The sequence below is a fragment of the Gopherus flavomarginatus genome, chromosome 1 (genome assembly GCF_025201925.1).
Source record: "Gopherus flavomarginatus isolate rGopFla2 chromosome 1, rGopFla2.mat.asm, whole genome shotgun sequence".
Classification (NCBI taxonomy): Eukaryota; Metazoa; Chordata; order Testudines; family Testudinidae; genus Gopherus; species Gopherus flavomarginatus.
Window position 1 is genome coordinate 373,071,144 of NC_066617.1, and position 25,076 is coordinate 373,096,219.

Genomic DNA, 25,076 nt, shown 5'->3' on the forward strand with positions numbered 1-25,076 from the left:
AGTCTAATTTTGCTTTATATCTACAAGGCTTTGACCGTTACTTTAGCCCAGGCCTCAGGCCTCATACTAGGCCTCTAATACAAGGGTTTATGTCTCAGGCTCTTTCCTAATACAGTTCCGCAGTATGAGAGTGTTACTGGATTTACGGTCACACATGACAGGCAGTTGTCTCACAATGAAATTTTTGATGGTATCTATGATTCTCTCAATAAATGAAGTCCAGTCCTAGCTGACGCTCGAGTTCTGACTGATTTTCTCTTTTGCTGTTAGTTACTGGAAACTGAACAGAAGATCCATGTGATGGTAAATGATGAAAGCTGACAATCATACCGTTTTTTACCCTGTAATTTATATCCTGATCGGCATCCCAGGTACGGAAGAGTCTCATTTCTGGATCGCCATCCCCTTCTGTCTTATTTACGTTGTGTCACTTTTTGGGAACTCTCTCTTACTATTCATCATATTAACAGAACAAAGCCTCCATGAGCCCATGTATCTATTCGTGTCCATGCTGGCCGCAGCTGATCTGCTGTTATCTACCACTACAGTGCCCAAGATGCTGGCTGTATTCTGGTTTAGGGCTGGGGAAATTTCTTTTGCTGCCTCCCTGACCCAGATGTTTTTCATACATGTCAGTTTTATTGCCGAGTTGGCAATCCTACTGGCCATGGCATTTGATCGGTACGTTGCCATCTGCAACCCCTTGAGATACATTTCCTTGCTAACCAAGTCTGTGATCGGGATGATGGGGTTGGTAGTTGACACAAGTAGTTTCTGTATCATTTTACCTCTCATCGTTCTCATGAAGCAGCTGAATTTCTGCAGAACCAACCTTCTGCCTCACACCTATTGTGAGCATATGATCGTAGTCCGGCTGGCCTGCGACGACATCACAGTCCACGTCTGGTATGGTGTAGCTGTGGCTCTTTTAGTAATTGGTTCAGATATTGTGCTCATTGCTGTATCATATGGGTTGATCCTCAGGGCCGTCTTCCTGCTCCCCTCCAAGGACGCCCGGCTCAAGGCTCTCCGCACCTGCGGCTCCCATGTCTGTGTCATACTGATGTTCTACGTGCCGGCCGTTTTCTCCTCTTTAGCACACCAGATTGGGAACATCATCCAGGGTTATATTGTCAACCTATTGGCCAACCTCTATGTGCTCATTCCCCCCATGTTAAACCCCATTGTTTATGGGGAGACAACAAAAGAGATCCTGAAACGGGTGATCAATCTCTTTTATCGATGTTGGAGCAAAAGCTCGGTACCGAGCTAAAGGAGGAACACAAAATGCTTTGAGACTTGGAAATTAAAGCCAAGTTTTCATTAGAACTCTAGGGGTATTTTTACTATGTACTTACACTGTGTAAGCTCGAAAGCTGGTCTCTCTCATCAACAGAATTTGGGTCCAATGAACGCTCTTTACTCCCCCACTTTGTCTCTCTAATATCCTGCGACTGACATGGTACAACAACACTGCACATTGCCACAGAAGGCAGCCAGACCAAGTGAGACTTGTTTTAAATTGAAGGGAAATAGCAAAACAAGAAAGAACAAAGGTAAACATCAGCATGAGAGAGAGCACAGTGTGTGCATCTCCTGTCTGACAAACTGCAGCTGAGCTGGACTCTTAATGGAAACAGAAAGCAGCAGCTAAGGGAGCTATGCCATAGGCTGGGCTGCACATTGAAAGACAAGGGCTCTAGTGTTGGTTCTGCCACAAACCTGCTGTGTCACCTTGGGTTAGTTTGTTTCCTTCTCAAACTCCTAAATCCTTCTCAGGGTCACAGCTTTGCTGGCCTCCGTCCCTCATTCCGTATCCAAGGCCTGCGTCCCACGGACTTTGTGTTTTGCTGCCTCATGGCACATTTTGCGTGGATGGGCTCGGCTTCCCTAGGCTGATCTCGCTCTCTTCCCTACACTCGTGGCTTCGTAGGGGTGTCTGGGTGGGAGAGAGGCCAGGGGGTCCTGTGGCCTGGTGCCTGGGTGAGGGGCTCATTTGCACATGATCTCTGGTCCCCCTGACTGTGAGAGAGATAGAGGAAGAATAGAAACGTGTGTGTGTGATTAGCTGTTTCTTACCTCGTGCTAAAGGACTGTTTTGCTGCTGAGGATAACATGCCGACTCCTTCTGGGGCGTGGAGGCTTGTTTGACCTTCTGCTACCGTCACACAACATCCAGCAGAAATACTGTGGGAATCTTTTTTCCTTTATTCTCACCTTCCATTCCTGCAGCTGTTGAGAAGAAATGTCTGATAAGAACATAAGAATGGTATATACTGGGTCAGGCCAACGGTCCAGCTAGCCCAGTGTCCCATTTTCCACAATTGCTAGTGCCAGGTGCTTAGGGCGGGTGAACAGAACAGGGCAATCATCAAGTGATCCATCCCCTCTCAGCCCATCCTGGTTTCTGGTGGTCAAAGGTTTTGTGACACCAGCAGCAAGGGCTTGCATCCCCAACCATCTTGGCTTATAGCCATTGATGGACCTATCCCCCATTAACTTATCTAATTCTTTTTTAAATCCTTTGGCCATCATTACATCCCCTGGCAATGAGTTCCACAGGTTAGCTCTGTGCTCCATGAAAAAAATACTTTCTCTTGTTTTTATTAAATATACTGTTTATTTACTTTGTGAGGTAACCCTTGGCTTTTGCATTGTGTATATAAGTAAATAACATGATTTTATAGACCTTTGTCATATCCCCCTTTAGTTATCTCTTCTAATCTGAACAATCTAAGACTTCTTAGTCTCTCCTCACATGGAAACCATTCTATATCTTTAATCATTTTTTGTTGCCCATCTCTGAACCGTTGCAAGTTACACAATAACTTTTTTGAGATGCGGCTACTACAACTGGACACACTATTGAAGACATGGGTGTACCATGGATTTATACACTGGCAATATGATATTTTCTCTCCATTTTCTAATGGTTCTAAACAGTCTATTAGCCTTTTTGACCACTGCTGTGCCTAGAGCAGAAGTTATCAGAGAACTGTCCACGGTGACTCTATGATCTCTTTACTGAGTGGCAATAGCTAATTTAGACCCCATCCTTATATATGTGAAGTTAGGATTAATTTTTTCCAGTGCACATCATTTTGCACTTATGAATGCTGAATTTCACCTGCCATTTTTGTTGCCCAGTCATCCAGTTTTGTGAGATCTCTTTGTAACTTTTCTCAGTCAACTTTGGATTTAACTATCTTGAATAATTTTGTATCCTTGCAAACTTTGCCACTTCACTGTTCACTCCCTTTTCCAGATCATTAAGGAATGTGTTGAACAGCACTGGTCCCAGTACAGATCCATGGGGGGACCCTGCTGTTAACGTTACTCTATTGTGAAAATGGACCATTTATTCCTACTCTTTGTTTCAAAGATTAGGGTTGGAAGAGAACTCAGGAGGTCATCTAATCCAACCACTTACTGAAAGCAGGACCAACCTCAACTAAATCATCCTAGCCAGGGCTTTGTGAAGCCGGGCCTTAAAAACTTCTAAGGATAGAGATTTTACCACCTCCCCAGGTAACCCATTCCACTGCTTCACCACCCTCCTAGTGAAATAGTTTTTCCAAATATCCAACTTAGACCTCTCCCACTGCAACTTGCTATCAAATCCCCCCTCATTCTTCTCTTCTGCAAACTAAGCAAGCCCAGTTCCCTCAGCCTCTCCTCATAAATCATGTGCCGCAGCCCACTAATCATTTCTTTTGCTCTCCATTGGACTCTCTCCAATTTGCCCACATCTGTTCTCTAGTAGAGGGACCAAAATTGGACCCATTACTCCAGATGTGTCCTTTCCAGTGCCGAATAGAGGAGAATAATCACTTCCCTTGATCTGCTAGCAATGCTCCTACGAATGCGGGCCAATGTCCCATTATCCTTCTTGGAAAGAAGGGTGCACTGCCAACTCATATCCAGCTTCTCATCCACTGTAATCCCCAGGTCCTTTTCTGCAGAAGTGCCGCTTAGCCAGTCGGTCCCTAGCCTGTAGTAGTGCATGGGATTCTTCCATCCTAAGGGAAGGACTCTGCACTTGTCCTTGTTGAACCTCATCAGATTTCTTTTGGCCCAATCCTCTAATTTGTCTAGGTCACGCTGGACCCTACCCCTACCCTCCACCGTATCTACCTCTCCTCCCAGCTTAGTGCTATCTGCAAACTTGCTGAGGGTGCAATCCATTCCATCATCCAGATCATTAATGAAAATGTTGAACAAAACTGGCACCAGGACCGACCCCTGGGGCACTCCGCTTGATACCAGCTGCCAGCTAGACATTGAGCCGTTGATCTCTACCCATTGAGCCCGACGATCTAACCAGCTTTCTATCCACCTTATAGTCCATTCATCCAGCCCGTATTTCTTTCACTTGGCGGGAAGAACACTGTGGGAGACCATATCAAAAGCTTTTCTAAAGTCAAGATATCTAAAGCCACTAACCGTCACCTACAGCCCCCAACTAAAACCCCCTAGCGCATCATCAAGGATCTGCAACCTGTCCTGAAGGACGATCCCTTATTCTCACAGACCTTGGGAGACAGGCCAGTCCTCACTTACAGACAGCCCCCCAACCTGAAGCAAATACTCACCAGCAAGTGCACCCCACAGAACAAAAACACTAATCCAGGAACCAAACCCTGCAACAAACCCCGGTGCCAACTCTGTCTGCATATCTATTCAAGGGACACCATCATAGGACCTAACCACATCAGCCACAACATCAGGGGCTCCTTCACCTGCACATCTACCAATGTGATATGTGCCATCATGCGCCAGCAATGCCCCTCTGCCATGTACATTGGACAAATCGGACAGTCTCTACGCAAAAGAATAAATGGACACAAATCTGTCATCAGGAATTACAACATTCAAAAACGTAGAAGAACACTTCAACCTCCCTGGTCATTCAATAACGGACTTAAAAGTGGCAATTCTTCAATAAAAAATCTTCAAAACCAGACTGTAACTTGAAACTGCAGAACTGGAATTAATTTGCAAACCGGACACCATCAAATTAGGCCTGAATAAAGACTGGGAGTGGATTGTGTGACGTTTCAATCTATGTGATGTTATGAAAGTATGCTGATGAGTGTGAATATAATGTAACTAAAATATGCTTCATGCAAAAGGTCTCTTGTAAGGTATCATTACAAAGCGTATAATCTACTGAGCTGGTCATCCTATTTGAATAAATGTATCACTCTTGTATCTGAAATTAGAAATATGAAATATAACTCTGAGGTCTTATTGTAGTTATGCAAAGTGTGGGCCATTAATGTTGATTTGGATCTTAATGTCTCTCATTAATCAGGACAATTGACTGTAAAGATGGCTCTGTTTTACTTGTACGTCTTCCTATATACTGTGTGCTGGCAAGTGGGTAATGACGTCTTAAAGTGACATGTGATCACGTCACCTGAACTGGAATCCATCTTTAACCTGATGGTTTTCCACTGAGAACTAGGGGGTGGGAACCCAGAGAGAGGCAAAAGGATTCCCGCCTTATGCAAAAGATGTATAAGTGGGTGGAACAGAATAAAAGAGGCATCAATCATGAGGAATCCCCTAGCTACCACCAGAGTTGGAACAAGAGCTGCACCAGGGGAAAGGATTGTGTCCAGACTAGGAAGGTGTCTAGTCTGTGACAGAAGCTTACTGAAACATCTCTGAGGGTGAGATTTTATCTCTATTCATTTTTCTTACTGCATTAGGTTTAGACATGTGTGTTTTATTTTATTTTACTTGGTAATTCACTTTGTTCTGTCTGTTACTACTTGGAACCACTTAAATCCTACTTTCTGTATTTAATAAAATCACTTTTTACTTATTAATTAACCCAGAGTATGTATTAATACCTGTGGGGGGTGCAAACAGCTTTGCATATCTCTCTATCAGTGTTATAGAGGGCGAACAATTGATGAGTTTACCCTGTATAAGCTTTATACAGGGTAAAATGGATTTATTTGGGGTTTGAGCATCTGAGCGTTAAAGATAGGAACACTTCTTAACCTGCTTTCAATTAAGCCTACAGCTATTACGGGATATGGGTCAGACCTGAGACGGGGTTTGCTGCACACTAGCGGGTCTGGCTCAAACCAGTCAGGGCACTGAAGTCCCAATCTGGGAAGACAGGGAAGGCAGGGGCAGAAGTAATCTTGGGACATTAGTTGGCAGCCCGAAGGGGGTTTCTGTGATCCAACCCATCACAGACGGGTCATTACAAAACTTAATTTTGCCTTACTAATTTTCCCCTACAATTACTCACACTTTCTTGTCAACTGTTTGAAATGGGCCACCCTTTTTACCACTTCAAAAGTGATTTTTCCTCCCTTGGTATTCTGCTGATAATTAAATTGTCTTGTTAGTCTGATCCCCCACCTGGTAAGCCAACTCTCATCTTTTCATGTACTATGTATAAATGTATCTGCTTTTGTGTTTTCCACTCCATGTATCTGATAAAGTGGATTATAGCCCATGAAAGCTTATGCCCAAATAAAGGTGTTAGTCTCTAAGGTGGCAAAGGACTCCTCGTTGTTTCTGCTGATACAGACTAACACGACTACCACTCTGAAAGATTTATCTCATCCACCACTTTCCCCAAATCCACAGAGCCAGCTATCTCATCATAGAAGGCAATCAGGTTGGTCAGGCATGACTTGCCCTTGGTGAATCCATGTTGACTATTCCTGATCACCTTCCTCTCCTCAAAGTGTTTCAAAATGGTTTCCTTGAGGACCTGCTCCAAGATTTTTCCAGGGACTGAGGTGAGGCTGTAGTTCCCCGGATTTTCCTTCTTCCTTTTTTTAAAGATGGGACTACATGAACCTTTTTCCAATTGTCCTGGACATCCCTCAATTGATGTGTGCATCTCAGTGAACTGTAAATTCACAACCTGTTTAATTTTCTACATTTTTCCAGTAGCTTCTGTTTTGTAACCCTAACCCGAACCCTACCCCTACCCCGATGGAGGTTTGTACCTCAATGAACTGGAAGTTCACAGCCTGTTTAGTTTTCCCCATATTTCCAGTAGCTTCTGGTGTGTGTGAGGGGGTCCCTCTGGCTCAGGGAGGAAGGAAGGAGGCAGAGAGTTAGTTACAGACCCTGTAACACACCAACTCTAGGTTAGTTGCCTCTTGCTCCCACTGTGCATCACCGAAGAACAAGTGAAAAGGATCCTTCCTTTCTCCCCTGGCCAGTCCTGTAACCCCAGGGAAAAGTATCTGCATGGCAGAGACATGTAGACACTCAAAGACATCTGTGATGAGATAGCCGGGACCGCTGTGCCCCCTGTGCCTCACAATGCTTTGCTAGTGACCAGTAGAAAACCCCTCCCGGTGCTGTTATCACTCAGCACAACAGCATGTGGTGCCCCACAGCCTGCTAGATTGCATGACTGTTCAGAGAGCCACTCATGCATCACACAGGGAAAGGCACCAGAGCCAAGTCCCCCACATCTCCCAGCACTGTACATCAGGAATGTACCGTCTTGAGCAGTGCAAATATATTGTTTCACCACTTCATCAATGGAAATTGGAACGTTTTGCCACACACTTCATACAAACAGTAAAACAAATGCATTGACCATAAATGATAGTTTTTAAGTAATATTAAGTGATAGGCAAACAGTCAGATTAGTTACCAAAATAAAAGAAAATATAAGAACAACGTCTAAATTCTCAACCCTATTAGACTCGGCAACGTCTAGATTAAGCAGTTTTTTCTCACCCCACTGGATATTGCAGTTCATAATAGACAGATGATAGAATCACAGAATCATAGAATCTCAGAGTTTGGAAGGGACCTCAGGAGGTTCTAGTCCAAGCCCCTGCTCAAAGCAAGACCAGTTCCAACTAAATCATCTCAGACAGGGCTCTGTCAAGGCTTTTTAAAAACCTCTAAGGAAGGAGTTTCCACCACCTCCCTAGGGAACCCATTCCAGTGCTTCACCACCCTCCTAGTGAAATAGTGTTTCCTAATATCCAACCTAGACCTCCCCCACTGCAACTTGAGATCATTACTTCTTGTTCTGTCATCTGTCACCACTGAGAACAGCCTATATCCATCCATCTGAGGAATGGAAAACCTGTCTTATGAAAGGAGACTCAAAGAGCTTGGCTTGTTTAGCCTAACCAAAAGAAGGTTGAGGGGGGATACGCTTGCTCTTTATAAATATATCAGAGGGATTAATATTAGGGAGGGAGAGGAATTATTTAAGCTTAGTACCAATGTAGACATAAGATCAAATGGGTATAAACTGGACACTAGGAAGTTTAGACTTGAAATTAGATCAAGGTTTCTAACCATTAGAGGAGTGAAGTTCTGGAACAGCCTTCCAAGGGGAGTAGTGGGGGCAAAAGACATATCTGGCTTTAAGACTAAGCTTGATAAGTTTATGGAAGGGATGGTATGATGAGATAGCTTAATTCTGGCAATTGATCTTTGATTATCAGCAGATAAGTATGCTCAGTGGTCTGTGATGGGATGTTAGATGAGTTGGGATCTGAGTTACTGCAGAGAATTCTTTCCTGGGTGCTGGCTGGTGAGTCTTGCCCACATGCTCAGGGTTTAGCTGATTGCCATATTTGGGGTCAGGAAGGAATTTTCCTCAGGGGCAGATTGGCAGAGGCCCTGGAGGTTTTTCGCCTTCCTCTGCAGCGTGGGACATGGGTCACTTGCTCGGTGGATTCTCTGCAGCTTGAGGTCTTCAAACCACAATATGAAGACTTTAATAACTCAGACACAGGTTAGGGGTTTGTTATAGAAATAGATGAGTAGGATTCTGTGGCCTGCTTTGTGCAGAAGGTCAGACTAGATGATCATATTGGTCCCTTCTGACCCTAAATTCTATGAGTCTACGAGTTTTTGGAATCTCCTTTCAGATGGTTGAAAGCAGCTATCAAATGCCACCTCATTCTTCTCTTCTGCAGACTAAATAATCCCAGTTCCCTCAGCCTCTCCTCATAAATCATGTGCTCCATCTTCCTAATAATTTTTATTGCCCTCTGCTGGACTCTCCAACTTTTCCACATCCTTCTTGTAGCGTGGGGCCCAAAACTGGACACAGAACTCCAGATGAGGCCTCACCAGTGTCGAATAGAGCAGAATGATCAAGTCTCTTGATCTGTTGGCCATTTTCCTACTTATGCAGCCCACCCCTGAAAAGGATTTCACCCTTGAAACCTGGGCCAGTCCCTTCATTCCTCTCAGTCTCCTTGTTTCTTGCAGCATAGGTGGTGGCAGGAGAAATGCTAAATGTGGGGCCCCTGTGTCCTGTTTTATACCCTCAGTCCCATGTGCTTGGAGAGCACCAGTCCAGGCACATTTGGAGGCATTGCTGAGTCACTGGGAAAGGTTTAGCAGTTCCCCTGGTGTGTCCTCATGCAGGTGAGTCATTGAATTGTAGCTCCCTTGCTGGATAATGGCTGTTGACAGGCTGTTTGACACCCCACCCAGGCACTGGTTACTTTCCTTGTTGTTGTCTCTGGGAGGTAACATTAGCTGATCCCGCAACTTCCAGCATGTTTTGGAGATGACCAGACAACACAATTCTTGTACCTTCAGATGCACAAAAGATCTATATATTTAGCTAGAACAGTGGCTTTCAGCAGTTCATTACCTTTCCCCTGATAGCTCACATTGCATGATTTTTACGGAAGATCACAATTAATTATAACTGAGGAATAGGGGTGTTACAGGATGCTCTCTTAAGGTATAAAATGCTGCAAAATCCACACAGGCTTTGAATCAGGACTGTGACTCAGGACATCTGGGGTTTATCCCCAAGCTCTGCCAAGGGTCTGCTGGAGAACCTTGCTCCACCACTCATAGACATGTAATCACAGCAGCAAGAACAATACTAAAACTATCACCACAGTGAAACAAACCCAGCCCCCCCGCACTCCGGCTCTCCTCAGACCTCCCTGAGAGTCACGAAGCCTGGCTGACAGCGGAGAGAACACCATCGCCTGCCCAGTCATCGCCGCCAACCCCCACATCATTGAGTCATCGTGAAAACCCCCAAAGTGAAGGACTAGTTTGTGGGGAAGCCAGAGGGCCCTGCACCCCAACTCTGCAGTCAGCCGTCACTCTCAGCCAGTGTGTAAAACAGAAGGTTTATTAGTCAAAGGAACAGAATGTAGAACAGAGCTTGTTAGCACAGAAATCAGTGACTTTCAGCAAAGTCCATCTTGGGAGGACTCCAGGCCAGACTCCTCTCCCTCCAAGTCCGCCCATACAGATTGCCCAGTTTCCAGTGGCCTGACTTCCAACACACTCGTTGCTCCTCCTCCTGGTCTTTGTCTCACTTCCCGGGCAAAGTGTCACCCGGTTGCATCTCACTCCTGCGTCTCAGGTGACAAAGGGCACCAGCCATCGCTTATGTGCAGGTAGCTGGAGCCACCTCACCTGGCCCCGAGGGCCTCAGCAAAAGTCTCATATCCTTATTCCCACACGTAGGCATTGGTGCAGCACACAGGGAAACTGAGGCACACACAGTATTCATGCAAAACTGTCAGACTCAAATAGGCTCACGTACATCATAATAAGGAGGAAAAAACAACATTGTTAGAGCTGAGTTTTAGCACCTAAGGGCCCTGTAAACCAACCCAAAAGACCTGTGGTCCCTGATGCCCAGACAGTAATGGATGCAGAGTGAAACAGGCCCATGGCAACTTTCTCTCCTGTCGCCCTTTACTATTGCCACCGATCAAGTCTGCGCTGAGAAGAGAAATTCTCTGCCTCCGCCCCTCACTGACAGAAGCAATCAGGACAGTCTACCTGGTGGCTCTGGTAAGCACCTGTGACTTGGCTTTTAAAAATTTGGATGGCGGTGCAGCGAGGTTAAGGCAGGTTCCCTGCCTACTCTGGCTCTGAAGGTCTTCCAGAAGCAGCCAGCATGTCTGGTCACAGGCGGGGGGTAGCCAGGGGCCTCCCCGCATTCTCCTCACCCCAAGTGCCAGACCCACAAATACCCTTGGCCGGGAATCATGGCAAATGGAGCTGCGAGTTTGGCTCCTCTGGACTGGGACAACACGCACCGTGCAGCGCCTCCTAGCTGCGCCTCTGCCTAGGAGCCAGAGGGACATGCAGGGCACTTCCAGGGGCCGTCTGAGGTAAGTGCTGCCTGCACCCCAAAACTTGTCCTGCAGCCCAGCCCCCTACCTCAGCCCAGACACCCCCCCATACTTCAAACCCTTCATTCTTTGCCCCTCCCCGGATCCTGCCCCCTCAGCCAGAGTCCTCACCTCCTCCTGCACCTCCAACCCCCTGAGCGACTGAGCAAGGGCGGGGGAGAGCGAGTGAGGGAGGGAGCGGGGATGGAGGGAGCATGGGGCAGGACATCAGAGAAGGGGAGGGGCAGGGCAAGGTTGTTCAGTTCTTTACAATCGTAAAGTTGGCATCCCTATCCGCCACTCCTGTTTGGATGCTGAGCTTGTGTCATCCAGGGTCTGGTTTTTCACAGCTGCTGAGCACCCGCCACTCCAGTGGCAGAGTAGGAGCTGCGAGAGCTCAGCACCTCTTGAAATCTTCGCTGAGATGTGGCCCAGGTTGGGGGCTAGAGAAAAGAGGCCTCCAAATTCAGCAGCTCACTTTTGGAAAGTGCCAGCTCCATTTTTGGTTTAATGTCAATGCTCACCGTAAACAGGGGCTGTGCAGTAGGTCAACTTTGCACCTTGGTGGAGGAACATGGGAACCACCAGATTGGATGAGAGTCGGGTCCATCGAACCCAGTAACCTGTCTCCCACAGTGGCCAGCGCCAGATGCTTCAGAAGAAGCTGTGAGAATCTCTCATGAGGGGATATGGGATAATCTTCCCCTCACACCCTGCATCCTATATATTCATAGATTCTAGTACTGGAAGGGACCTCGAGAGGTCATCGAGTCCAGTCCCCTGCCCTCATGGCAGGACCAAATACTGTCTAGACCATCCCTGATACACATTTATCTAACCTACTCTTAAATATCTCCAGAGATGGAGATTCCACAACCTCCCTAGGTAATTTATTCGAGTGTTTAATCACCCCGATAGTTAGGAACTTTTTCCTAATGTCCAATCAAAATCTCCCTTGCTGCAGTATAAGCCCATTTCTTCATGTTCTATCATTAGAGGCTAAGGTGAACAAGTATTCTCCCTCCTCCTTATAACACTCTTTTAGATACCCGAAAACTGCTATCATGTCCCCTCTCAGTCTTCTCTTTTCCAAACTCAACAAACCCCATTCTTTCAGCCTTCCTTCCTAGGTCATGTTCTCTAAACATGTAATCATTCTTGTTGCTCCTCTCTGGATCCTCTCCAATTTCTCCACATCTTTCTTGAAATGCAGTGCCCAGAACTGGACACAATACTCCAGCTGAGGCCTAACCAGCACAGAGTAGAGTGGAAAAATAACTTCTTGTGTCTTGCTCACAAGACCTTATCTCTAACAGAAATTATCGTAAACCCCGAGCCGTGGGGGTCATCTCCCTTCCAAAACATTTGTGGTCATTAACTCTGATAACCATGGGGCTTTTGATACCCAGAAAAATGCCCAATCCCTTTTTGAATCTTGCTAAGGTCTTGACCTCAACAAAATCCTGCAGCAGTGAGTTCCACAGTCTAATTACTTGTTTTGTGGGACAGTATTTCCTTGTTTTTATTTGCCATCTTTCACTGCCTTGCATGGCCATTGTTCTAGTGTAGTGAGAGGAAGAGAAGCTCCTGATTTCCCCTCTCTCTACCACCTACTGACTTACATATACACAGAGAAAGAGACAAGTTGGGGGGCAAGATATCTTTTATTGGACCAACTATGGGTGGATAAAGTGACAAACTTTCGAGCTACATGGAGCAGTTCGTCAAGTGTGGGAAAGGCACTGAGAGTGTCCCAGCTATAACAACGTGGAACAGATAGTTTAGTGTGAGTAGTTTGCACCTATTCTAAGAGACCATTCAAAGTGAACAGGCAGAAGTTGGTCCAGTGAAAGATATTCCCTCCCCACCTTGTCTATCTAGTATCCTGGGACTGATGGAGCTACAATGACACGACACACACGCACACATACAGGTTTTCAGGATGGTTGAACTAAGTGAGACTAACAGGCAGACTGGGTAAAAACGACTGTGGTGGTTCTCACGGCTCCCTGTTACCCCCTGATTCAGCAATGGGATACTGTTCTCAACAACCCTGTCTTTGCTTTGCATGGAAACAAAGGTGGCACCCCCATCTCTGAACCCCTGTGAATTGATCCCCTGTGATATCCTGCCCCTGACACTGGCTACTCACAGACATTCAGTTTCTCTGCCCCGAAAGGAGCAGCACATCCCAGTTTACCAATTGCAACATGAATCAGCACTCCTGTATAACATATGGTGCTTGTGAGCAGGTTTAATAAAACAGACGTCAGTATATTTAAGAAGAAAGGAGAGTTAACTAGAAACGAGAGAGTCAGGGAAACAAATGATTCAAATAGAACATCTCAAAATGAGAACTTGGGTCAATAGAACCCTTTCCTAGGTAATAAATTAGGTTCCACCCCCCGCCAGTTTACTCTGTTGCAGAGTTGGCTGGATTCACAAAAACCAGGAACAAATTTTTCATGAGAACTTCCCTGCATCACATGATGGCTCCTCAGTGAAAGGATTCAGAGGGCCTCTCCCCACTCTGTGTTATCCTGAAACAGACTTTTGTTTCTGTTCACAGGCAGGGCAATCCTGTCTGTTGTCATGTTCCTTCATTTAACGCTATGTGGTGTTTATTGTTTGTAGGTGATTCTGATGGTTTACCATTGATCATCCTGGAATGGAGTAAGGCTGGAGAACAGAGCCTGACATTACATCCCCGGCTAACTAGCATGGGGTGACAACACCCTCCTGGAATGGCCATCAGCAAGACACACTGCCCTGGTGACTAACTTCTACTCCAACTCCATAAAGCTCACTGTCAATAGCAATATGTTATTCCTTAACTATTACCCAGATATGCCTTTTACAATGGTTATGAAGCTTGATACGTTACAAGCTTTCTGCACACACCTTATATGCTACTCTTTATGGGTAAATATTCCATAGGACTTGTGCGTGGTGTAGTGAGTGTGTCAGGCCTGAGATATGAGCTGTTTGCAAAGAACAGGGGATTCTTTGCCAAGGGCCTCAGTGTCAGAAGGACCTTTCTAAATAACGAACAAAAGGAGAAATGATCAGATCAAACAAATGAGAGGCGGAAAGAGTTAATTCCCTGCTGATCTTCACCACCTGAGCCAGGCACAGAGGCAGGTCCCTGGGGCTCCGTGCTGGCTCTGAGCTCCCCCTGGGATTCCCAGGGCAGCAGTATAAATATCCCTGTACCTCAGCCCCGATCAGTGCAGATTCCCTGCCACCTGCAGCTCCCCGACCCGGTCACAGGCAGAGATTCCTCCTCCCCGGCTGGGGCCCGAGCCTGGTGAGTCGTTTGCATGGAATGAATCTGTGAAGGGGCGAATGGAAATACATAAAACGTAGGAAATGTTTGAGCTGGTGTTGGCTAGAATGGGGGTGTGTAACTCTGACTGCAGGGGCAGGACAGGAGCCGGGGCTCTGAGATACGCTCCTGTGACTGCGCTGAGGTTCGGTGTTGGGAAGAGGTCACCGGGTTACCCTGATCCGCTTCCCTAGGAGTCACTGGGGGTCTTGCTATTGAACTCAGTGGGCTCTGGACTGGGACATTCTTGGTTACGTTACTGTTCAGAGTAAACCTCATTGGAAACCTACTCAGACCCTGTCATATTCTACATCCCAAATCCTGAGGCCTTCACTCAGGCAACACTTCCATTAACTCCATAAGGACCCCAGGACTGGGTCTGTTCCGGCTGCCAGAAATTAGCTGGTTTCAGGGAGCTTAGTGGTGAATGTCTGAACTGGAGAACACACAAGCAATGAATTATAAGGGCTGTTTTGATAACCAGTGTTCCTCCTGCTGAGGGTGATCATATCTCCCTATGCTGAATACGGGACACCCGGTAAAATTACTCGTATTCAAGCAAGTTGAACAGCAAGGAATCAGAACTGTGCAGTACAAACATTCAAATTAACAGCAAAGAAACTGAATTCCCGTTAAAAAAAGTACAACACAGAGAGGGGTGACACACACTCTCGTATCCCTTCCAGACACAGTTAGAAGTGATACACACACACATCCCTGTACACGTCTCTCACACGAGAGGGGGGTGACCGACCCACCTACCTGACCATCCCTGTCTGCATGCTCTGCCCTCCATGCCTGGCTGGTCCCCTGGGATGGACCTGCCTCTCCTGGTACCTTGCGAGTGTCTTCCTGAGGCAACATGTGGGGGGCCCGGAAGATCACATACCTCCCCCCCCAGATTTCTGTCAGGGTTCACACAAGAATCTGGTCAGCTGCAGCCTTTTAGCACAGAGTGGGAGGGAAGGGAGGGGAGCTGCCTCCAGCCACAGGGGAGAGGAAGGGATAAGAACATAAGAAAGGCTACACTGGGTCAGACCAAAGGTCCACCTAGCGCAGTATCCTGTCTGCCGACAGTGACCAGTGCCAGGTGCAGAACAGGTTATCATGAAGTGATCCATTCCCTGTAGCTCATTCTCAGGTTCTAGCAAAAAGGCTAGGGACACCATCGCTGCCCATCCTGGCTAACAGCCACTGATGGACCTATCCTCCGCGATCTTCTTTAGTTCTTTTTTGAACCCTGCTATCGTCTTGGCCTTCACAATATCCTCTGGCAAAGAGTTCCACAGGCTGACTGTGCGTTGTGGGAAGAAATACTTCCTTGTGTTTGTTATAAACCTGCTGCCTATTAATTTAGTTAGTGACCCCTAGTTCTTGTGTTATGAGAAGGAGTAAATAACACTTCCTTATTCACTTTCTCCACACCAGTCATGCTTTTATAGACCTCTATCATTTCCCCCCTTAGTCATCTCTCTTCCAAGCTGAAAAGCCCCAGTCTTATCAGTCTCTCCTCATATGGAAGCCGTCCCTTATCCCTACTCATTTTTGTTGCCATTTTCTGTACCTTTTCCATTTCCAATATATCATTTTTTGATATCGGGCGAGCACATCCGCACACAGTATTCAAGTTGTGGGCGTACCATGGATTTATATAGAGGCAATATGGTATTTTCTGTCTTATTATCTATCTCTTTCTTAATTGTTCCAAACATTCTGTTCACATTTTTGGCTGCCATTGCACATTGAATAGACATTTTTAGGGAACTATCCACAATGACTCCAAGATCCCTCTCTTGAATGGAAACAGCTCATTTAGACCCCATCACTTTATAGGTATAGTTGGGATTATGTTTTCCAAAGTGCAATACTTTGGATTTATCAACACTGAATTCCATCTTCCATTTTTTTGTCCAATCACACAGTTTTGAAAGATCCTTTTGTAGTTCTTTACAGTCTGCCTGGAACCTAAATATCTTGAGTAGTTTTATATCATCTGTAGATTTTGCCAGCTCACGGTTTACCCCTTTTTCGAGATCATTTATGAATATGTTGAATAAGACTGGTCCCTGAACAGATCCCTGGGGGGACATGACTGTTTACCTCTCACCATTCTGAAAACTGGCCATTTATTCCTGCCCTTTGTTTCCTATCTTTTAACCAGTTACTGATCCATGAGAGGACCTTCCCTCTTATCCCATGACAGTTTACTTTGCTGAAGAGCCTTTGGCGAGGGACCTTGTCAAAGGCTTTCTGAAAATCTAAGTACATTCTATCCACTGGATCCCCTTTGTCCACATGCTTGTTGAGCCCCTCAAATAATTCTAGCAGACTGGTGAGGCATGATTTCCCTTTAGAAAAAACATGTTGTCTCTTCCCAACAAATTATGTCCTTTATGTGTCTGATAATTTTGTTCTTTACTATAATTTCAACCAGTTTGCCTGGTTCAGAAGTCAGGCTTAGCAGCCTGTAAATACCAGGATCACCTCTGGAACCCTTTTTAAAAATTGGCCTCACATTGGCTGTCCTCCAGTCATTTGGTACAGAAGCTGATTTAATTGATAGGTTACAGAGTACAGTTAGTAGTTCTGCAATTTCACATTTGAGTTCCTTCAGAACTCTTGGGTGAAACCATCTGGTCCTGGTGACTAATTAATGTTTAGTTTATCAATTTGTTCCAAAACCTCCTTTAATGACATGTTAATCTGGGACAGTTCATCAGATTTGTCACCTAAAAAGAATGGCTCAGGTTTGGGAATCTCCCTCACATCCTCAGTCGTGAAGATGACCTGGCCCATGTCTTTGCAGAGCTCATCTCTTCTCTCCCCATCCCCACCCTTCCTTCCCATAGCAAAAGGCAGATAAAACCTCCAGGCTCCTGTTGGCCATAATGTAACCATCTGTCTCCTGTCCCTCAGCTACAGTGAGGGCAAGAAGGGGTTAAGCCCTAAGGATGCATTTTGCACCATGTCCCAGGGAACCTGACTGCAGGGGCTTCAGCGAACCTGGCCAGAGAGGTGGCTTAGCAAGGGAGGATGCCTAGAGCACCCCAGCACACCCAGGGACAGAATCCAGGGTGGGAGCTTGGGGGGTGAAAAGGGTGCTAAGACCCTGCCCTGGGGGGATGGTGTGAAACCTGCAGGTTCGGGGCATGAACAGGCTGGAAATTGCTTCCTTCTTCCCTCCATCCGCTCCAGAGCTTAGCTTAGGGGCAGAGAGTCTTCCCTGTACCAGCGCTGTGAGGGGTTTTGACTCATGCAGATCTCAGCACCTCCTGGCCAGTGCTCTGGGCTGGAGAGTCTTGGACTTTCCCGGCGTAGCGGCCCAGCCAGTGGCAGTGGGGGAAGGAAAGAACCTGCCAGACAGGCTTTTGGTGAGCTGAATGCTCTGACAAGGGGCTGGTTCTCCACACAGCGGTGGGAGCGGGACGTGCCCCACTTGGGATCGGGATGTGGGGGAGCAGCAGGGTTTGGGGGAGTGAAAGGGCAAAGCAGAGAGATGACAGCGAGAGGAGGAGCATGTGAAGGGCTGAGAGGTGGGTAGCAGAGGCGACATGTAACCGGTCACTGCCTGGTGCCTGCTTGCACCCACCTGCCACTGCAGCTCCCAGTGTGCAGCCGATGACAATGGGAAATGGGATGGGGGGTGGGAGCCCTGCTGTCTGAGAGCCGGCACATAGTGGGGGCTGAGCTTATGGACCAACAGGGGGAGCGGCTGGCCCCATGTGCTGCATCTTTGCCCTGTCACCAGCCTTGCATACCCACCCCCCTCATCACCCACTGGACACCCCAGACTCACCGCTGGTAGGCGGGCAACTGGGAAGCAGGGATCTGGCCAGCAGCAGGACCTGCTAGTATGGATGCGGGGCAGAGAGAAAATATGGGATAATTTGCCCATTTTTAAGAAAAAGTTGGGCCAGCTGCAGGAGGGCTTAAATACAGGATTTTAAAAACCTTTAAAAAATGGGATGTCTGGTCCCCCTACAGCTGCACTGCTGTGGTGCGTCAGTGGAGATGTTCTGTGCTGATAGAGAAGAGCTCCCCCCAGCAGCGTAGTTAATCCACCTCCCCCAGAGTCTGTAGCTATGTATACACAGGGGGTCAGGTTGATATATTTATGTGGGTCACAGGTGCGGATTGTTCACACCAATGAGCAAAGTAGCTATCCCAATATAGGTCTGTAGTGCAGACCAGACCTCAACTGAGATAGGCTTCACATATTTAGGATCAAATCCTGAAAAACTTGTAACTTTATTCAGATGAATATTTTCATAAAGGTCAATGGGAGTTCCTTGTGAATGAGTTTACTTGTGTGCTTGAGTGTTGGTTGGGTCAAGGCCACAGGCCAGTAGGATCCATCAAGAGGACTATGAAAGAAAGAGGTTCTGTTCTCATCCCATTATAAACTGGGAGTGAATCCGCAGTTGTGAGTGTGAAACCGGGGGAAGTGTCAGAAGAACCAGTCGTGTGGCTGCTTTAACTCACTTTCACAGTCACTGCTTGAGACCTGAAAACAACTAGCAAATGTGCGGAGGAGAGATTCTGCTGTGGGCAGCAACACCAGGAGGACGCGCCCTGCTTCACCTGGGGCCAGAACCATTCAAACCATCTTCCCTCTTCTGGAATGGAGATGGTATGTCAGAGGGGCAGTACGTAACTTGTCGTGGGTCACCAGTGTGTTTAGATGTTTGGTTGTGAATGAGTGTGTTCTCGCTTTATCCTGTCCCAGCTCTGCGCAGACAGCTGGCACAACAGACCTCCAGCAAACCACTCAATGACCACAAGATCCTTTCGGTTACAAAGGGACCCAGCCAGGTTTATTGTCGATGAAACATGGTATTAGTATCCTGCAGACTCTACAGGACAATTAATACATCTATGGCCATTAGAATGAACCAGCTCAGTGAACAGTGGGACTTTCCGTTCCTCCTTAGGCTAGACAGAGACACTCCCTTTGAGGCTCCATTTCATACATCAATACAAATAAGTTACATACTGACCCTCTAATGTAGTTAATTGATACCCTGTGATGTAGCCGGTCACCACCCATCACGTTGTACATCTCTATCCATCACTTTCTCATTCTGACCATATCTTTAGAATAGGTCACCATGTTCCTCTCATCTTTAGAAAACATGTTGGTATGGAGATATTCTGGTACCACCCATCTGGAATGAGTTTCCCTGAGTGCTCTGTGCCTAGAACCTCTTAGAAATGTGTGGTTTTCAAATATCAGCCCTGTGCTTGCCAGATTCTGTGAGCAGGGCCTACCTCTAGCTCACAGCTTAATTTTGCTTTGTATCAAAAAGGCTTCGATTACTTTAGCTCAGGCCTCACACCTCATACTAGACCTCTGACACAAGGTCTTATGTCTCAGTCTCTCTTCCTACTGCAGTTCTGCAGCATAACTGTGTTTCTGAATTTACCGTCCCACATGACAGGCTGTTGTTACACAGTGAAGTTTTTGATGGTACCTCTGAATCTCTCAACAAATGCATTCCAGTCCTAGCTGACACTGGAGTTCTCACTGATTTTCTCTTTTGCTGTTAGTTACAGGAAACTGAATAGAAGATCCAAGTGATGGTACATGATGTCAGCTGACAATCACACCGTTTTTTACCCTGTAACTTATATCCTGACCGGCATCTCGGGTACGGAGGAGTCTAATTTCTGGATGGCCATCCCGTTCTGTCTGATGTACATTGTGACACTTTTTGGGAACTCTCTCCTACTATTCATCATACTAACAGAACGAAGCCTCCATGAGCCAATGTATCTAATCATGTCCATGCTGGCCACTGTTGATTTGCTGTTATCTACCACTACGGTGCCCAAGATGCTGGCTGTATTCTGGTTTAGAGCAGGGGAAATTTCTTTCGCTGCCTGCCTGACCCAGATGTTCTTCATCCATGCCAGTTTTATTGCCGAGTCGGCCATCCTGCTGGCCATGGCATTTGATCGATACATTGCCATCTGCGACCCCCTGAGATACACCATCATACTAACCAAGTCTGTGATCGGAAAGATGGGGCTGGCAGTTGTCACAAGAAGTTTCTGTATCATTTTCCCTCTCATCATTCTCATGAAGCAGCTGAAGTTCTGCAGAACCAACCTCCTGCCTCACACCTATTGTGAGTATATGGTCATAGCCCGGCTGGCCTGCAACGACATCACAGTCAACGTCTCATATGGCTTAGCTGTGGCTATTTTAGTAATTGGTTTGGATGCTGTGCTCATTGCTTTGTCTTATGGGCTGATCCTCAGGGCCGTCTTCCGGCTTACGTCCAAGGACGCCCGGCTCAAGGCTCTCCGCACCTGCAGCTCGCACCTCTGTGTCATACTGATGTTCCACATCTCATCTGTTTTCTCCTATTATGCACACCGATTTGGGCACATCATCCCAGGTTATATTCTCAACCTACTGGCCAGCCTTTATGTGCTCATTCCCCCCATGTTAAACCCCATCGTTTATGGGGTGACAACAAAAGAGATCCTGAAAAGGGTAATCAGCATCTTTTATAGATGCTTAGCAGAAGCTCCCTGCTGAGCTAAAGGAGTCAATAGAAAATGCTTTTGGCATTGGAAATTAAAGCCAGATTTTCACTGGAACTATACACAAGTTTTTTACTATGTACTTACACTGTGTAAGCTTGAAAGCTGGTCTCTCTCACCAACAGAAATTGGTCTAATGAAAGACATCTCCTCCCTCACTTTGTTTCTCTAATATCTTGCAACTTACATGGCTACAACAGCACTGCGCACTGCCAGAAAAGGCAGCCAGACAAAGTGAGTCTTGTTCTAAGTTGAAAGGAAATAGAAAAACATGGAAGAACAAATGTAAAAATTACCATGAGAGAGAGAGAGCACGGTGTGTGTATCTCCTCTCTGACTAGCTGCATCTGAACTGGACTCTTTTCCGGATCATTAAGGAATGCAGCAGCCAAGAGGTCCATACCATGGGCAAGTGGGAAGTGCACTGGGCTGCATGCTGAAATAAAGGGACTGTAGTGTTGTTTTTGCCACTGACCTGCTGTGTCATCTTGGGTTAGTTTCTTTCCTCCTCAAATTCCTAAACTATTCTCAGGGTCACAGCTCTGCTGGCCTCAGTCCCCCATTCTGCAGCCAAGGCCTTTGTCCCAAGGACTTTGTGTTTGGCTGCCTTATGGCTCATTTCGCATGGATGGACCCGGCTTCCCCGGACTGATCTTACTCTCTTTCCTACACTCGTGGCTTTGTGGGAGTGGCTGGGTGGGAGAGAGGTCAGGGGTGCTGTGGCCTGGTTCCCCGGCGAGGGACTCTTTTACACGTGGTCTCTGGTCCTCCCGACTGTGGAAGAGACAAAGGGAGAATAGAACGGGTGTGTCTGATTAGCTGTTTCTTACCCTGTGCTAAAGGAACATTTTGCTGCTGAGGAGAACATGCTGACTCCTGCTGGGGCTTGGAGGCTTGTTTGACCTTCTGTTAACATCACACAACATCCAGCAGAAATGCTGTGGGAATCTATTTCAATTTTATTCCCACCTTCCTTTTCTGCAGCTGTTGAGAAGAAATGTCTGATAAGAACATGAGAACAGTATCTACTGGGTTAGGGCAAAGCTCTGCAGCGGTCAGTGCCAGGTGCTTCAGGGGGGTGAACAGAACAGGACAATCATCAAGTGATCCATCCCTCTTGGACCATCCTGGTTTCTGGTGGTCAGAGGTTTTGGGAAAGCAGCACCATGGGCTTGCAACCCTGACCAGCGTGGCTAATAGCCATTGATGACCCTGTCCCCCATCAACTTATCTAATTCTATTTTAATCGTCTGGCCATCACAACATTCCCTGGCAATGAGTTCCACAGGTTAGCTGTGTACCATGAAAAAATATGTCCTCTTCTTTGAATTAAATCTGCTGCTTATTATTTCGTCACGTAACCCTTGGTTTTTGCATTGTGTGAAAAAGCAAATTACATTTCTCTATTCATTTTCTCTGCACCGGTCATAATTTTATAGACCTCTGTCTTATCCCTCCTTAGTTGTCTCTTTCCTAAGCTGAATGGTAGAAGCCTTTTTCATCTCTCCTCATATGGAAGCAATTTTGTACCCTTCATCATTTTTGTTGCCCTTCTCTGAACCTTTTCAAGTTACACTATATTCTTTTTGAGATGCGGCTACTAGAACTGGACACACTACTAAAGTTGTGGGCATCCCACGGATTTATACACTGGCAATATGACATTTTCACTCCATTTCCTAATGGTTCTTAACAGTCTATTAGCCTTTTTGACCACTGCTGTGCTGAGAGCAAAAGTTTTCAGAGAACTGTCCACGGTGACTCTACGATCTCTTTATTGAGTGGCAATAGCTAATTTAGACCCCATCCTTATATATGTGAAATTAGGATGATTTATTCCAATGTGCATTATTTTCCACTTATCAATGCTGAATTTCATCAGCCATTTCATTGCTTAGTCATCCAGTTTTGTGAGATTCCTCTGTAACTGTTCAGTCAGCTTTAGATTTAACTATCTTAAATAATTTTTGTATCCTCTCCAAACTTTGCCACTTCACTGTTCACTCCCTTTTCTGTATCATTAAGGAATGTGTTGAACAGCACTGGTCACAATACAGATCCTTGGGGGAGCCCATTGATTACCTCACTCCATTGTGAAAATGGACCATTTATTCCCCTTTGTTTCCTATATTTTAACCAGTTACTGATATCCACGAGGAGGCCTTCTGTCTTATCCCATGACAGCTTACTTTGCCTAAGAGCCTTCGGGAAGGGACCTTGTCAAAGGCTTTCTGAAAGTCCAAGTGCACTATAGCTACTGGATCACTGTTCTCCACATTCTTGTTGATGCCCTAAAGAATTCAGTAGCTTGGTGAGGCTTGATTTCCCTGGCCAATACCTGTGTTAACTCTTCCCTGACAAATGCATAGAGTCATCGATTCATAGACTCTAGGACTGGAAGGGACCTCAAGAGGTCATTGAGTCCAGTCCCCTGCCCTCATGGCAGGACCAAATACTGTCTAGACCATCCCTGATAGACATTTATCTAACCTACTCTTAAATAGCTCCAGAGATGGAGATTCCACCACCTCCCTCGGCAACCCATTCCAGTGCTTCACCACCCTCCTAGTGAAATAGTGTTTCCTAATATCCAACCTAGACCTTCCCCACTTCAACTTGAGACCATTGCTCCTTGTTCTGTCATCTGCCACCACTGAGAACAGTCTAGATCCATCCTCTTTGGTACTTTCTTCAGGTAGTTGAAACCAGCTATCAAATTCCCCCTCACTCTTCTCTTTTGCAAACTGAATAAGCCCAGTTTCTTCAGCCTCGCCTCATAAATCATGTGCTCCAGCCGTGTAATTATTTTTGTTGCCCACCACTGGACTCTCTCCAATTTGTCCACATCCCTTCTGTAGTCAGAGGCCCAAAACTGGACACAATACTTCAGATTTGACCTCTCTAGTGCCGAATGGAGGGAAATAATCACTTCCTTCGATCTGCTGGCAATGCTTCTACTACTGCAGCCAAATATAATGGTAACCTTCTTGGAAACAAGGGCACAGTATTGACTCATATCCAGCTTCTCGTTCGCTGTCATCCCCAGGTCCTTTTCTGATGAATGGCCACTTATCCAGTCTGTCCCCAGCCTGTACCAGTGCATGGGATTCTTCCATCATAAGGGCAGGACTTTGCACCTGCCCTTGTTGATCCTCATCAAATGTATTTTGCCTCAATCCTCCAATTTGTCTAGGTCACTCTGGACCCTACCCCTACCCTCCAGCACATCTACCTCTCCCCCAGTTTAGTGTCAGCTGCAAACTTGCTGAGGGTGAAATTCATCCCACCATCCAGATCATTAATGAAGATGTTGAACAAAACTGGCCCCAGGACAGACTGTATCAAAAGCTTTGCCTAAGCCAAGATACATCACGTCACCGCCTTCCCCATATCCACAGAGCCAGTTATCTCATCATCGAAGACAATTAGGTTGGTCAGGCATGACTTGCCCTTGGTGAATCCATGCTGACTATTCTTGATCATCTTCCTCTCCTCTAAGTGTTTCAAAATGGATTCCTTGAGGACCTGCTCCATGATTTTTCCAGGGACTGAGGGAGGCTGACCTGTCTGTAGTTCCCTGAATTCTCCTTCTTCCCTTTTTTAAAGATGGGCACTATGTTTGCTTTTTTCCAATCGTCCTGGACCTCCCCCGATTGAGGTTTGTACCTCAATGAAATGGAAGTTCACAATCTGTTTAATTTTCCCATTTTTCCAGTAGCTTCTGGTTGGGGCTGGGGGGGCCCCTCTGGATCGGGGAGAAGGAGACATGTGAAGAGTTAGTTACAGACTCTGTTACACACCAACTCTAGGTTCGTTGCCTCTTGCTCCCACTGTACATCACCAAAGGACAAGAGAAAAGGATCCTTCCTTTCTCCCCTAGCCAGTCCTGTAACCCCAGGGTAAAGTATCTGCATGGCAGGGAGATGGAGACCCTGGATGACATCCTTACAGGCTGTGAATATGGGGTGAGACTCAAGAGATCTGCATTCTATTCCCACACTCTTCCACCACTCTGATGGAGAACCTTTGGCAAATCACTTTTCCTCCCTGTAACTCAGTTTCCTCTTCTGTAAAATGGGAATAATGAC

The 25,076-nt window shown here is 46.3% G+C and overlaps 2 protein-coding genes across 2 annotated transcripts; both read left to right on the top strand.

The window, feature by feature from the left end:
* The first annotated feature begins 307 nt into the window (after nucleotides 1-307).
* On the top strand, nucleotides 308-1,273 carry LOC127044414 (olfactory receptor 52B2-like). The gene has a single exon (XM_050939231.1). The coding sequence runs from the start codon at nucleotides 308-310 to the stop codon at nucleotides 1,271-1,273; it is 966 nt and encodes a 321-aa protein (XP_050795188.1).
* An 18,750-nt stretch (nucleotides 1,274-20,023) lies between these two features.
* On the top strand, nucleotides 20,024-20,983 carry LOC127044419 (olfactory receptor 52B2-like). Its single transcript, XM_050939246.1, has one exon. The coding sequence runs from the start codon at nucleotides 20,024-20,026 to the stop codon at nucleotides 20,981-20,983; it is 960 nt and encodes a 319-aa protein (XP_050795203.1).
* Nucleotides 20,984-25,076: the final 4,093 nt, after the last annotated feature.